This window comes from Jaminaea rosea, assembly GCF_003144245.1.
Source record: "Jaminaea rosea strain MCA 5214 unplaced genomic scaffold BDZ90scaffold_4, whole genome shotgun sequence".
NCBI classification, from domain to species: Eukaryota; Fungi; Basidiomycota; class Exobasidiomycetes; order Microstromatales; genus Jaminaea; species Jaminaea rosea.
The window spans coordinates 445200-457436 of NW_020289978.1; the positions used below are offsets into that span (position 1 = coordinate 445200).

General features: G+C 59.4%; 4 protein-coding genes across 4 annotated transcripts; 3 read left to right on the top strand and 1 right to left on the bottom strand.

Annotated features, from left to right (window-relative positions):
• Positions 1-736: 736 nt before the first annotated feature.
• Positions 737-5766, top strand: BDZ90DRAFT_238644 (hypothetical protein). The gene is made up of 2 exons (XM_025507347.1): positions 737-2276; positions 2347-5766. The coding sequence occupies exons 1-2, from the start codon at positions 972-974 to the stop codon at positions 5485-5487; spliced, it is 4446 nt and encodes a 1481-aa protein (XP_025363033.1). The 5' UTR covers positions 737-971; the 3' UTR covers positions 5488-5766.
• Positions 5767-5899: 133 nt separating this feature from the next.
• Positions 5900-7739, top strand: BDZ90DRAFT_231401 (hypothetical protein). Its single transcript, XM_025505847.1, has 3 exons — positions 5900-5958; positions 6030-6212; positions 6299-7739. Exons 1-3 carry the CDS (start codon positions 5935-5937, stop codon positions 7646-7648), a joined length of 1557 nt encoding a protein of 518 aa, XP_025363034.1. The 5' UTR covers positions 5900-5934; the 3' UTR covers positions 7649-7739.
• Positions 7740-7779: 40 nt separating this feature from the next.
• Positions 7780-10613, bottom strand: BDZ90DRAFT_264325 (glycoside hydrolase). Its single transcript, XM_025508633.1, has 3 exons — positions 10360-10613; positions 10205-10300; positions 7780-10127 (listed from the first exon to the last, which is right to left on the bottom strand). Exons 1-3 carry the CDS (start codon positions 10573-10575, stop codon positions 7800-7802), a joined length of 2640 nt encoding a protein of 879 aa, XP_025363035.1. The 5' UTR covers positions 10576-10613; the 3' UTR covers positions 7780-7799.
• A 94-nt stretch (positions 10614-10707) lies between these two features.
• Positions 10708-12206, top strand: BDZ90DRAFT_231402 (hypothetical protein). The gene has a single exon (XM_025505848.1). The coding sequence runs from the start codon at positions 10724-10726 to the stop codon at positions 12128-12130; it is 1407 nt and encodes a 468-aa protein (XP_025363036.1). The 5' UTR covers positions 10708-10723; the 3' UTR covers positions 12131-12206.
• Positions 12207-12237: the final 31 nt, after the last annotated feature.

Sequence of the window (12237 nt, forward strand, 5' to 3'; positions counted from 1 at the left end):
GCTGTGTTGCTCGTCAGCCTGATCTCGACGGGCCCCATGTCAATCACGCTGCATAGCAGGACAAGATGACGCTTCGATCCTCTCCTCGACTTCCACGGCTACCTCCCCACCCCCGGCTCGACTGTACCGTCGTTGTCGAGAGTCGTGTTCGTATGAGTGCCCAGTGCACGCCTTTGAGCCGTGCTGGACCTTCCGCTACGTCCTGGACCGGAGATCTGGTCTATCTTGTCGCCCACAGCCGCGAATTCCAGATCGCGGCCATCTGACAGGTCAGCGACATCCGAATGGCGTTATTCATTCTCTAGATGTATACAATACCAGATTGAAAGCAGATGACCATTTCTCCTCCTCCTGCTCCATTATACTGCGCGTGTCAGTTGCAAAGGGCGGGCAGCGTGTAGCTCAATCTGCCTGTTCTCCTCACTATTGCTTGACTTTTCCTTCCCCCTCTGAGCGAGCTGCTCGGCGACGAGATATCAGATGTACGATGAGCTGGTGAAGTGCGCGAATGACGGTGTGGCACGGCACAGTGCAACACAGTTAAGCTCCTCGGCGACGACGACGCAACCTCGGCCACGCGGAGCGAAGCACTGGAGGGACATCGACATACAGTCAGCCCGGGCTCCCGGGCTCAGGGCCAGTGCCCGCAAAATACGCTAGGCTAGGCCAGACCCCACTTTGCCTTTGGCCTTTTGGCCGCCGCCCGATCCTCCAACGCTAGCTTCATCTTGCACCACCACCACCACCATCATCATATACGACACACGACGACGAAGCAAAGGCCCTCGTTGCCATTCATCGAGCTAGCACCTCGCTCTACCTCATCTCTCCACTTCCACTCTTTTGACACAGGACACAGGCAATCGACTCGCCATTACGGTCTGGAAAAAGCTTCCGCCTTCGCCGCCACCCTCCTCTGCGAGCACAAGCACCTGCCTCGCTCGCACTCTGCAGCGCCGCTCGTCGTCGCCATGTCTGTGCCGGAGGCAATGGTGAAGTGCGAACAATCCGCTGGCCAAAGCTCTCATTCAGCTTCAACAATGACGACATCGTCTTCTTCCTCTTCATCGTCCACAACGTCAGCCTCTCAGCCTGCCAATGCCGCGATGCCGCCTCCTCGCCCGCCCTCCTGCGGTCCGGCCTCCCCTTCAGTGTCCACCGGCGGCAACGATGGCGATAGCACAGCAACCACTCAGCATCGAGAGTCATCTCGCAGCCAGACGCCACCCACCTCGCCATCCTCATGCGAAGGTGGGCAACGCGGCAAGGCCAAGACTGAAGAGCATGACCCGCACGCCAATATCAAGCCATCCTACTTCTACCCCATGGACCCCTCGGATCCCAACTCTCATCTCGACGAGTCTGCTATCCCAGTCTTTGAGCCTACGATGAGTCAATTTGCCGACTTCTACAAGTTCTGTGAAGCCATCAACGACTGGGGCATGAAGACGGGCATCGTCAAGATTGTGCCACCAAAGGAGTGGGTCGACTCGCTACCCTCCATCAGAGCTCCCGATGTGGCCCAGCAGGAGAAGGCTACCGGTGCCGCCGAAGGATCGCTTCCGACTCTCGAGGGAGTTCGCATTCGCTCCGCCATCGCCCAACACTTTGGCCCAGCATTCAAGCCAGGTCTCTGGCGCCAGACGAACATCACCCGACCAGCCAAGATTTGGAACGTCAAGCAATGGAGTGATGTATGCAGGGAGATGAGCGGCCCAACAATGAGTGACATCCACGAGCACATCAAGATCCGCAAGGAAATGGAATCTGGGTCGTCCAAGGACGACAAGAATGGCATTCGTACCAGAAGTGGGCGCGGCAGGCAGAGCGGCAGCAATCCCAGTGCAACTGCTGGACCTTCATCGAGTACAAAGAGGCGACGGAAGACGATCGAAAAGGCGGACAAGGCTGCGGCGACGGCAGCTGAAGAGGAGGCTGCAGTCTCCAGTCTGTCGCAGGAAAGCAGCAGCGCGAGTGTCGCCGCCGCGCCAGCCGAAGAGGATGGCGTGCAGCCGGTGGCAACATCCTCTTCATCGTCGCAGCCCAAGGTCAAAGCAGCAGATTTGACGACGCCCGAGGAGTGGTCGCATTTTGATCAGCGTCTGGCTTGGCTGAAGGAGTGGATCAGCCCGGGCAAGAAAGGCGAAGAGGAAGGGAAGCATGAGCACAGCCTCAAACCAAGCGATTGGACACCAATGGCATGCCGTGAGATTGAGGGCGAGTACTGGCGTGGCCTCAACTTTGGGAAGCCGCCGATGTACGGTGCAGATCTCAAGGTGAGTACGACACGGTGAGCTTGGGAGATAGGAGAGCTCATGCTGACCATTCATTGCTCCGCTATCGCAGGGCACGCTTTTCACGCCGGCGACCAAGTCGTGGAACGTCAACTCGCTCGACAATCTTCTCACCCGCCTCAAGCTGCGAAGAAAGATCGCAGGCGTTACGGATCCGTACCTCTACTTTGGCATGTGGCGAGCAACGTTTGCCTGGCATGTCGAGGACATGGACCTGTACTCGATCAACTACATTCATTTCGGCGCGCCAAAGCAGTGGTACGCCATCCCGCAACGCGACCGTCTGCGCTTCGAAACAGCTCTCGCATCGGCCTTTCCCGGAGACGCAAGGCGATGCTCGCAGTTTATGCGTCACAAGTCTTTCCTTGCCTCACCCACTTTCCTTGCCGCCAACAACATCCGCCCTCTCAAGCTGGTGCAGCATGCTCAAGAGTTCGTCATCACGTATCCCTTTGGCTATCATTCTGGCTACAATCTCGGATTCAACTGCGCAGAGTCGGTCAACTTCGCCCTTGACAGCTGGCTCGACATCGGTCGCAAAGCCAAGGCGTGCGAATGCGAGGATGCACAGCAGAGCGTCAAGATGGATGTGGACGCCCTTCTGCAAGAGAGCGAGGAGCTTGAGCAGGCAGAGAGGCGCAAGGAAGAGCGAGAGAGGGCTCGCCGCGAGCGAGAGGAGCTTGCCAGTGATGATCATCTGCGCAAAGAAGCAGCGAAGGCTCGTCGCGCCGAGAAGAAGAGACTCAAGGAGCAGAGGGCTGCCGAGGAGGGCGATGGTGATGACGAAGAAGGCTCGGAGCGCAAGCCTCAATCAGCAAAGCCCAAGGCAAAGCAAAGTGGTGGCTTGTCGATGGAACACCTGCCGTGCGTCTTCTGCCCCTCATCGCTCGCGTCAGACCTGGTGCCCATTCCTGGAGAGAGTGGGCAGCCGTCCACACTCGCAGCGCACCGTTTCTGTGCCAACTCGGTCCCCGAGTGCTGGGTCGCAGAAGATGGCGCAGGCAACGATGAGGTCAAGGGCTTCTACACGATTGCCAAGGCAAGGTGGGGTCTCAAGTGCTCCGTCTGCCCGCCGACCTCTGCCAAGTACGGCTGCTCCATCCAGTGCACCTTTGGCAATTGCACCAAGGCGGCCCACCCTACTTGCGCTGCGCACGACGTCAGCGGTTGGATGATGGACATGCTCCCCGCCAACGAGGCGGACAAGCTTGAAGGGCGAGGAGCGTACACGGCCAAGAGCAAGAAGAATGGCGCCAAGAAAAAGACCAGTGGTCCAGCTTCTTCCCCTCCTGCGGGCGGTGCGGAAGCGGCTGAGCACTCGCAGGCTTCATCGCCACCGCTCGCACCTGCTGAACTGCCAGACAGTAGCAGCGCACCCGAGCGCATGGTGGTCCTCTGCCGTGGTCACAATCCGTCAGCCAAGCAAGCCGAACAGCTGCGCAAGGCTCGTCATCTGCGCGAGTGCGCCATGCGCCTGCTCCCGGGATCGCGTATCAAGGTCAAGAGCAACGGCGGCATCTGGGAAACGACGCTCGTTGCGCTCAAGGAGTCCTCTAACCCGCTCAGCGAGGGCGACGCACTCGTCGAGGACGCCAAGGGACCACGCCGCGTCATCAAGTGGAGCCGGATTGTGTTCGACGCGGAGATTGTGGCTGCGGCCTCACAGGCCACGGAGGAGTTCGAGAAGCAGGAGTCTCAACATTCGAAGCAGCAGCAACAAGCGACCTCGACCATCGACAGAGAAGGTGACAGTTGCATGGCCGCGCCGGCACCGCAATTGAACGCGCCCTTGCCTCCTCGCTCTCGCCTGCTCAACGATGCTGAGTTCGCCACGGCGAAAGCAGACCGCTCAACGAACGCCTCTGCCACCACCTCGGCGGGGCGGCTCCTGGGCGGGGCGGCTCCCAGCAGCGCTTCATCCACATCACATTGGTCGGCTGCGTACTACCCGCCTCGGCCCGCCGCACCCCAACATCCCCAGCGTCAAGCGCGCTCGCAGACGGCGCCTGCGGACGCTCACCTGTCGTCATCAAGGGTGATCGTCGGCAGCACAGCCCACTCGACGATCAATAGACCGGTGAAGGGCGCTACCCCTCGCCACCCTTACGCCATGAGCAAGGGTGCAGGCTATGGGTACGGCGCGAGCTCGTTCGGCCACCACTCGCTCGCTCCTAAGCAGCTCAAGCGCCTGCCTGCTGTCTTGACGCCTCTTGCGAAGCCAGCTCCCACTGCAGCTCCCACTGCAGCTGCCGCACCTGTTGCGCCGAAACCGCTGACAGTACAGCCGCGTGCCGGCAACTCAGCCGCATCCACCGGCAAGTCCCTCCCACCCATGTCGAGCTTCCTCTCTCAGCAGCAGTCAAGACCCGACCGACCCATCGCACCTATACCTCGGAGTGCCGTCGGGGGAACAGGAGCGTCAGGAGCACCACATCGCACCCAACCTCTTCCGCCAGCAGCAGCCCCATCGCAGCCGTGTCAGCCCCACCCCCCGCCTCACCATCCTTCCTACGGACCACCAAGCCACCCTTCTCCCTCCTACATGACCGCGCCCATGCACCCGAGCATGGCACCGAGCCCGAGCGCGGGCGCTCCCCAGGCGCCTCAGACCTACCACTACCCTCCGGCGCCGGCGCGATACGACGGGGCAAGGCTGTCCGGAAATCTTTATTACCATCACCAACATCCCCACGGAACAGGGACAGGAGTAGAGGGAGTGCCGCCTCAGAGTGCGCCGCCCTCTCTCCCTCTGACAAGCATGACTCGACCTTATTACACTGCTGGCCAGCCCAGCAGTGGCAGTAGCAGCGGCGGAATGCGCCCCTCGTATGACAGTGCCACGACTGCAGTGCCCTCGCCACTTCGTCAGCAAGCTCTGCCTCGCATCCGCGCTCGAGACGAAGGCCCAGCTTCAGCCCCTGGCTCCAGCAGTGGTAGCAAGCAATCCCTTGCTCCTTCGTACAGGCAAGCCCTGCCATCTCTGCCTCCTCCGTCACAAGGGTGGGGCTATGCACAGCACCATCAGCAGCAGCCGCAGGGCGGCTATGCTCACCCTTCGTACTTGCCGAGCGTAAGAGGAGGGGCGAGCGGCAATCCCTTGCCGCCTGGACCCGGTCTGCCCTATGCTCAGCCTTACCAGCCTGCGCCTTCGAATGAGCGCCACAGCTCTAACCCAGCGCAGAGGAGACCGTGAGTCTGGACATGCAAGTTCCATCGAAGCTTTTCGTGGCGGGAATTCTGTAACATGTCACCACCGCGGCCGGCCCGATCCTCCACGAACCATCACGCTCTTGACGACGTGACGTTACGATCCAGCTTTGAATGACGCGCCCCTTCCTTTGCTGCTTCCTTCTCCCGACCGCTATCCATCTTATCTCTCCGTGATCATTGGCCCTACAGTCCAGGCTACGCTCAGCATCCTTGTCCTTCAAGACGTTTACCTTATCTAATATATGACGATGTGGACTTGGACGTCTTGTGATGCGACGCGAGTGAATTCAAGGATGCCAGACGATAGCGAGCGGGCGAGAGGCCCGGGCCCGTGCATCGAGCGCGCCGAAGTTGGACCAAGACTTTCGAGAACGAGCTGCCTTTCTTCCGCTTCCCTTCCATCCTTACTTTACCTTTGAGCTGCGACATCATGAGCAGGCTCAACTACAGCAAGGTGAGCTCTGCTCTCGAAAGTATCGCCATAGACCAGCTCGACTAACATTCTGTCCCCTTGGCACCGCAAAGTGGGACAATCTCGAGCTGTCCGACGACTCTGATGTCGAGGTCCACCCGAACGTGGACAAGAAGTCCTTCATCCGATGGAAGCAGAGGGATATCCATGAGAAGCGAGAGCAGAGGAAGATGCAGCTTGCCGGTCTGAGGGCCGAGAGGGAGACCAATGGTACGCTGGGCCCTATGATTGATGAGGTGCGTGAGGAGCGATCAGAGCATCTCTCTCCCAGGATCTATTGGCGTCTGACCGGCACTCGTTCTTCGCTACTGCTCGCTCGCAGATCATCAATTCAACCAAGAGTGAAGGGCATACCTTCTTCTCTCGTGAAGTGTCGCGCCTTACAGCCGACCGAGCTTCACGAGGCAACCAGGATGGCCCGAATGGTCCCACGCCGAACGACATGATCCTTTCGCTCTTGCTCCAAATCAACGAAGATCCCACTGTCAAGGGGAAGCAAGGGGCAGAGCTCGATGAAGCTCTCGCTGTTCAACTCAGAGGGCATCGAGTGAAACTGGATGAGAGAACCAAACAGATCGAGGCGGAGATCAAGACGATGGAGGAGGAGGACAAGAGAAAGATCACATCGGATGGTCTAAGGGATGGGTTCAACACCGGCTACGTGGCTAAGCGCGAGGAGGAGGAGAAAGAGGAAGAGGAAGCAAAAACCAAGGAGAAGGCGAGCAAGGGCAAGGCCAAGTCCACGTCCTCAACTACGACCTACGAGACGATCAACGCGCCCGGTCCCTCTGCCTCAGCTGCTGGCCCATCCTCAACAACCCCAGACTCGGACGCAGAAGAGTCGGATGACGAGTCGACTCCGGACCTCACGCCGGCGATGAAAGGCTTTGCTCTCCTTCCTAGCTGCATCCCTGCTACTATCCCTCTCAGCGCAGAGGCTCTCCCCGCCACCTTCACGCCCAAGGCCCTTTCCGGCCAACCCTTCAGCGCAGCTCTTGACTTCCTTTCCACCCACAAAGCACTACTCCGCTCCAACAATCAGGGGAATGCAACTGACGCCATGCTCGTCGAAGCATTCCAAAGCCAGATGCGCGGCGAAAAGAAGAGGGCAAGGCAGTTTGTCGAGAAGGGTTTGATGCTACAGTATCTGGGCAAGTTGGGTCCAGATGGTGTGAACCTCTTCTTCCGGCGCATGGCGGGACAAGACGGTAAGGCGGTCTCTGTCTTCTTCAACGACGTCTTGAGCACGTACGTCAGGATCTCGAAGCGATGCGAGGCTATTCAGGCGGAGGAGGCCTCGAAGCCTGCTGGAGACGCAACATCCGGCGGTGCAGGGCAAGAGCAGATCCAGCTCGTCGCCGAGGATCCTTCTACCGTCATCGGCTTCGACGTGCCCGAGGGCCCCGCTCCGGACCACATAGAGCTCGAAGGCGAGGCGGCTGAGCAGCTCGGTGTGGAGCAGGTGCGCGCCTACCTTGACAGGCGATGGGAACTCTTCCAGGCTTTCCCAGAGGAGATGAAGGAGGCGCTGAAGACCAAGGAGTTGGAAAAAGTGAATGAGGTGCTGGGCAAGATGCAGGTCGACGTAGCGGAGGAACTGGTGGGCAAGCTGGACGAGGCTGGAATTCTCAGCTTCAGCTCGAATGAGGTGAGGGACGAGACGGGCAAGTGAACGCGCGGTAGCGAGGCGTGATCTTTTCTCCGCAATCTCATTTTCACTTGCTCTACAAATGCAGCTGCGAATGACGAATTGTGATACGGTCCCAAGCGATGCGCCGCTGCTATGTACCAAGATAGAGAGGCTACTCCTCATCATCTGCTTCTCACAACTCTACGCTCCTTCCCTCTCGCTGCTGCGCCTGCACCCTCCCCATGAAGCTGATCGTCGCCACAATCAATCCGACGATTACAACGAAGACGGCCAGTAGCGCAAGCACGTCCGTTCCTGCCAAATCTAGTCCCACAAGCGCTCGTGTCACCCTCCCTCTCCTCTTTCTTGCGGCCCGCAGCATCGCCTCCTTGCGCTTTGCCTGATGCTCAGCAGGTACCGTGATTCTCAACGAATGTTTGGCACCCGGCGAACGATCTGAGGCCCACCAAAGGAGACGCTGTCGCTCTCGGTCCCAGCGGATGTGCCCGTCTGTCGTGACGACATCAGGCTGGTCGGGGCCGAATTGCAGGCCAGGGACGTAGATGATTGTCGCGTCGTCTTCGTTTTCGCTGGCAGGCGCAGAGTCGTTGACCATCGTCGTGAGCTGACCCGCCGCACCCTTGACAGGTGGCCTCTTTGCCCAATTGACGTACTGCAGCTCGTATCGTCCCTCTTTTCGATCCCAGCTCGATGTCATCGGCACTCCCGCCAGCCGCACGGCGTACGGCCTGACAATAGCACCAAGTGCCCGCCCCCTCGCTGCAGAGCGGCGTTGTGGGTGGCTGCCTCCGCTCACATTTGAGGAGACGAAGCTGAAATCCTCCCTATTCCAGTAGTCGCCCTCCCCAGGCACATTGTCCGGATTGTAGTTCCACCAAGCCCACCCAGCTATCCCGCCTTTGGCACCTTCCATGGCATTGGCGAGAGAGTCGAGGAGCTCTTCGTGTAGAAGCCAGCGTGAGTCTTCTTGCTTGTCATCTTTATCACTCTCGACGCCTCCGTTGATGTCAAAGGGGATGCCTATCTCACCAATGATGACTGGGACCTCACCTAATGACATGCGAGCGAAGCGTGCAACGTTGCTCAGCTGCCCGAGATAATTGCGTCTTAGTCCCCCATGCCCAAGGAAGAGAGCCGTAGGCAGCAATGGTCCTCTGCTCAGTGCCTGGACGTCGACGCTGAACCACCCATTGAAGACCTTGCCGAACAGCACATTAAGGTCGTAGAAGTGCGGTGAGTAGACGATATTCTCTGGCCTAGACAATTGAGAGGAGGTCAGGTCCACTTGTGAAGCGTAGCGCTGCCCTGTGCTGGCGCGCGAGATCGCTGCGAGGTCTTCGCGTGCTTGAGCGTCCGAATCGGGGGCGAGTGCGAGGGATGCTGGGGGCCAAGGAGGGTGGTACTCGTTGGGAATGGGCTCGAACCAGACCTGAAGGGCGTCGCCGTGATTGCGACGCATGCGATCGGCGAAACGCCGCACAAAGGGGACGTAGCAGTCTCGGTACCACTCTACTGGCTGGCCCGCTGTGTCCGGAGCCATATCGCGTGGCCGTGGGTCATGGGTGAAGTAGTCGCGTCGCAGCACCTCCGCACGTCTCGAAGAAGCATTCCACTTCCAAGCGCCATGTCGCGCCCAAAGGCAGCCTGCTGGCTCGCTGTCGCGCGATGCAAGCCAGCACTTTCTCCCCTTGGGATCTACCTCAGACCAATGCGACCTCCTCGTCGGCCAAGGCCACGTCTTGACGTAGTAGGGCACCATCTGCTTGTGCCCCTCGCCCAAGGCCAGTGCCTGCAGTAACGAAGGATAATGCCCGATGTGAAGATCTGTCTCGTACTTCCAGCTATCCCAGCTGTGCAGCTCTATGAATCCTCGGTGCGGTTCGTTCTGGACCTCGAAGGCCAGTAGAGAGGGAATGCCGGCGAGCGCGTCAGCGAGCTTGCCGTACGCGTGGAGGTAGGAGGATTGGAGGAGAGCTTGGATCGGCGTGGTGGAGGAAGACGACTCGAGATGACCGTTGAGGATGTCCTGCGATGCTGCTGCTTCTGTGGGGTCGATCGACACCCGGTGCTTCCACGCAAAGATATCGCCTCCCCAGAAGAGGGTCGCCATCGTAGCTGCCGCAAGTTTCTGGTAGCCAGACGGCCAGACAAAGGGCCCGCTGATCTCACGCGGATCTCCTTTGCTGCCTCCTTCGTCATCATCGAGATTGTGCACATAAGCCGCCTTGGTCTCCATGAACTCTCTCACATCCAGCCCAGCAGCCTCAAACGTCCAACCGGGAGCGCCACTCCCACCGCAGAGGCGACTCCAGACGTCTTGATGCGCGGAGATGACGACCTTGATGCCGACGTCGGCAGCAGTGATCAGGAGGGAGCGGACATAGGCCACATATTCTTGGTCGATTGTGAATGGGCCGGAGTGGGCGAGGGCTTCCCAGGGCACGAGGAGACGGATGAAGGTATACCCCCAGGATTGTATGCGGCTGAAATGGTAGGCAGCCTGGCGTAGGGTCGTGAGGGGTAGCAACATTAGCTTGCGCAAATGACAGCGATGGCGCCGAAGAGTTCACGCCTCACCTCGTCAAGTGGAAATGGTCGCCCTACAAAGCTGACGTTGCGGTGGTCGAACCACGTAGCTGAGTCCAATTTGGTGAGGCCGTCTGGGCTTGTGGGCTATTGGCGATCGTGAGCTTAGACGTTCTGATGCTGCCGTATCCCCCGCACAAACTTACCAGCTTACTCGCTGCGCTCACATTGAACCCTCTCAGACTTACCACCCTTCCCTGATCGTCGACGAAATGCCGTCCTCGCTGGGAAAGACTGGTACCTTTGAGCGAGGCTGCTGGCGGGCTGGTGTGGGTCTTTGAGTTGTCGAGCAGTCTTTCCACCTGTTCGTCCTCTGCATTCCCCTGAAAAGTCTGACGATCGATGATCGCCGATGCCGCCATTGCTTTCGGGCACAAAGGAGCCAGAAGATTAAATGAAAGGAGCGGGGACGGAACGAGATCGACGGACGGAGGCGACGCTCGGACCAACGATCTCATGCGCAGCGGATTGGAGTCATTTTGACTTCGCTTTCCTCCCAACCACATTCTCATGCAAGAGGAGGACAGCAGGGGGGTGGCAAGCCCTCTGTGCTCTTCCGAGGTAGTGAGGAGACAGCAGCAGGCTAGTGGCTCCTCTTCCTCAGGACCGGCTAGCGATAGCAAGGCAGCGGAACGCTCCCGCCATCATTCGCACCGATGTCGCCACCTCCCGGCTAGGGAGCGCTCACCAATCAATTTGCCCATCGACGATAAAATGGACGTCCCATGCGCCACAGCAGCCGATCATGACTCCACGCCGCCCAACAACGACGACAATCAAGACGGCAGCATCCCCTCCACCCCTTCGTCGCCCATCGGCTGCCTCATCTGCCTCTCGTCTCCGACGTCCGTCGACGATCGGGCCATCCTCCCGCTCTGCCAGCACTCCCTCTTCTGTTTCCCCTGCATCCTTCAATGGACCGAACAAAAGCGTACCTGTCCGCTCTGCAATGCCGATGTGGGCCCGTACATCCTTCACAGGGTAAGGAGCGAGGTGGATTATGAGAGGCACTACTTGAGGCCGGTGAGCGGTGGACACAAGGCAGCGGTGGAGAGCACAGAGGAGACAAGGGAGATGGATGGAATGATCGCGAGACAGAGCATGGCAACTGAGCGACTACGACGGCAACGCAGGCTGCTACGGCAAGCAAGAGAAGCTCGTCGCTCCCCCTTCTCCGGCACACCCTCCTCATCCAGCATCCTCCACGAACAGTCGCGCGCTCTGTCTATCCGCAAATACATCTACCGTCATAGCCTCTACGCGCTGCACATTGGCTCCAATCGACACACAGGCTTTCGCCCTTGCCCCACTGCTGGCGAGCTCGCCTCCTTTCCTCACCTGGTCGCGCAGCTGCTGCCCTTTCTCCGCCGAGAGATCCAAGCTTTACCACTGGGCCCGGGGGCGGACATTCCCTTTCTCGCTACGTACGTCGGAGAGGTGTTCAAAAGCCTGGAGGTGAGGAGCGAGGGGAGTGTCAGACTACTGGCGGATCTCTTTGGCGTGGAAGGTGCAGAGCGCCTTGCTGAGCATTTCTGTCATGAGGTGGCCACCTGGTTGCGCAGTGGGGCCAGAAGTTGCGCTGAATTTGACCGAAGAGTGAGATATGACATGAGGGGAATGGCGACACGAAGGCAAGGCTCCTCTACGGCGCAGGCGTCGTCATGGCGTCTCGAGCGAGGTGGAGAGCGGGTGGACGCAAGGGTCGGAGAGAGCGCTGGCAAGTGGGTGCGGCGCCCTTCAGCCGTTGAAGAGCGCGTGGGGAGGGAGTATGTCGCGCCAAGCAACGTCGAAGACGATAGTGCGACGAGATCGTGCGAGGCTGCCCGCAGCAGCAACGATGATGCTGCCTCCAGGCGAAGCCGGCTGTTAGCTCGCCTGGCAAAGGAGAGGGAAGAGCTGGCGGCGCGTGTGGGGTGAGAGGTTCGTTTGCCTGCAGCGAGGACGACGTCACAGACGATACAATATACCGAGAATCGAGCGCAGATCTAGTTGCACAAAACGTCGTGAGCGTGAGAATGGAGGGT

Coding starts and splice junctions, on each gene's coding strand:
- BDZ90DRAFT_231401 (XM_025505847.1), top strand. CDS start 5,935: ATGAGCAGGCTCAACTACAGCAAG. Junction 5,959..6,029: donor GCAGGCTCAACTACAGCAAG/GTGAGCTCTGCT, acceptor GGCACCGCAAAG/TGGGACAATCTCGAGCTGTC. Junction 6,213..6,298: donor TGGGCCCTATGATTGATGAG/GTGCGTGAGGAG, acceptor GCTCGCTCGCAG/ATCATCAATTCAACCAAGAG.
- BDZ90DRAFT_231402 (XM_025505848.1), top strand. CDS start 10,724: ATGCAAGAGGAGGACAGCAGGGGGGTGGCAAGCCCTCTGTGCTCTTCC.
- BDZ90DRAFT_264325 (XM_025508633.1), bottom strand. CDS start 10,575: ATGGCGGCATCGGCGATCATCGATCGTCAGACTTTTCAGGGGAATGCA. Junction 10,301..10,359: donor TGAGCGCAGCGAGTAAGCTG/GTAAGTTTGTGC, acceptor GATCGCCAATAG/CCCACAAGCCCAGACGGCCT. Junction 10,128..10,204: donor GACCATTTCCACTTGACGAG/GTGAGGCGTGAA, acceptor ACCCTACGCCAG/GCTGCCTACCATTTCAGCCG.
- BDZ90DRAFT_238644 (XM_025507347.1), top strand. CDS start 972: ATGTCTGTGCCGGAGGCAATGGTGAAGTGCGAACAATCCGCTGGCCAA. Junction 2,277..2,346: donor TGTACGGTGCAGATCTCAAG/GTGAGTACGACA, acceptor CCGCTATCGCAG/GGCACGCTTTTCACGCCGGC.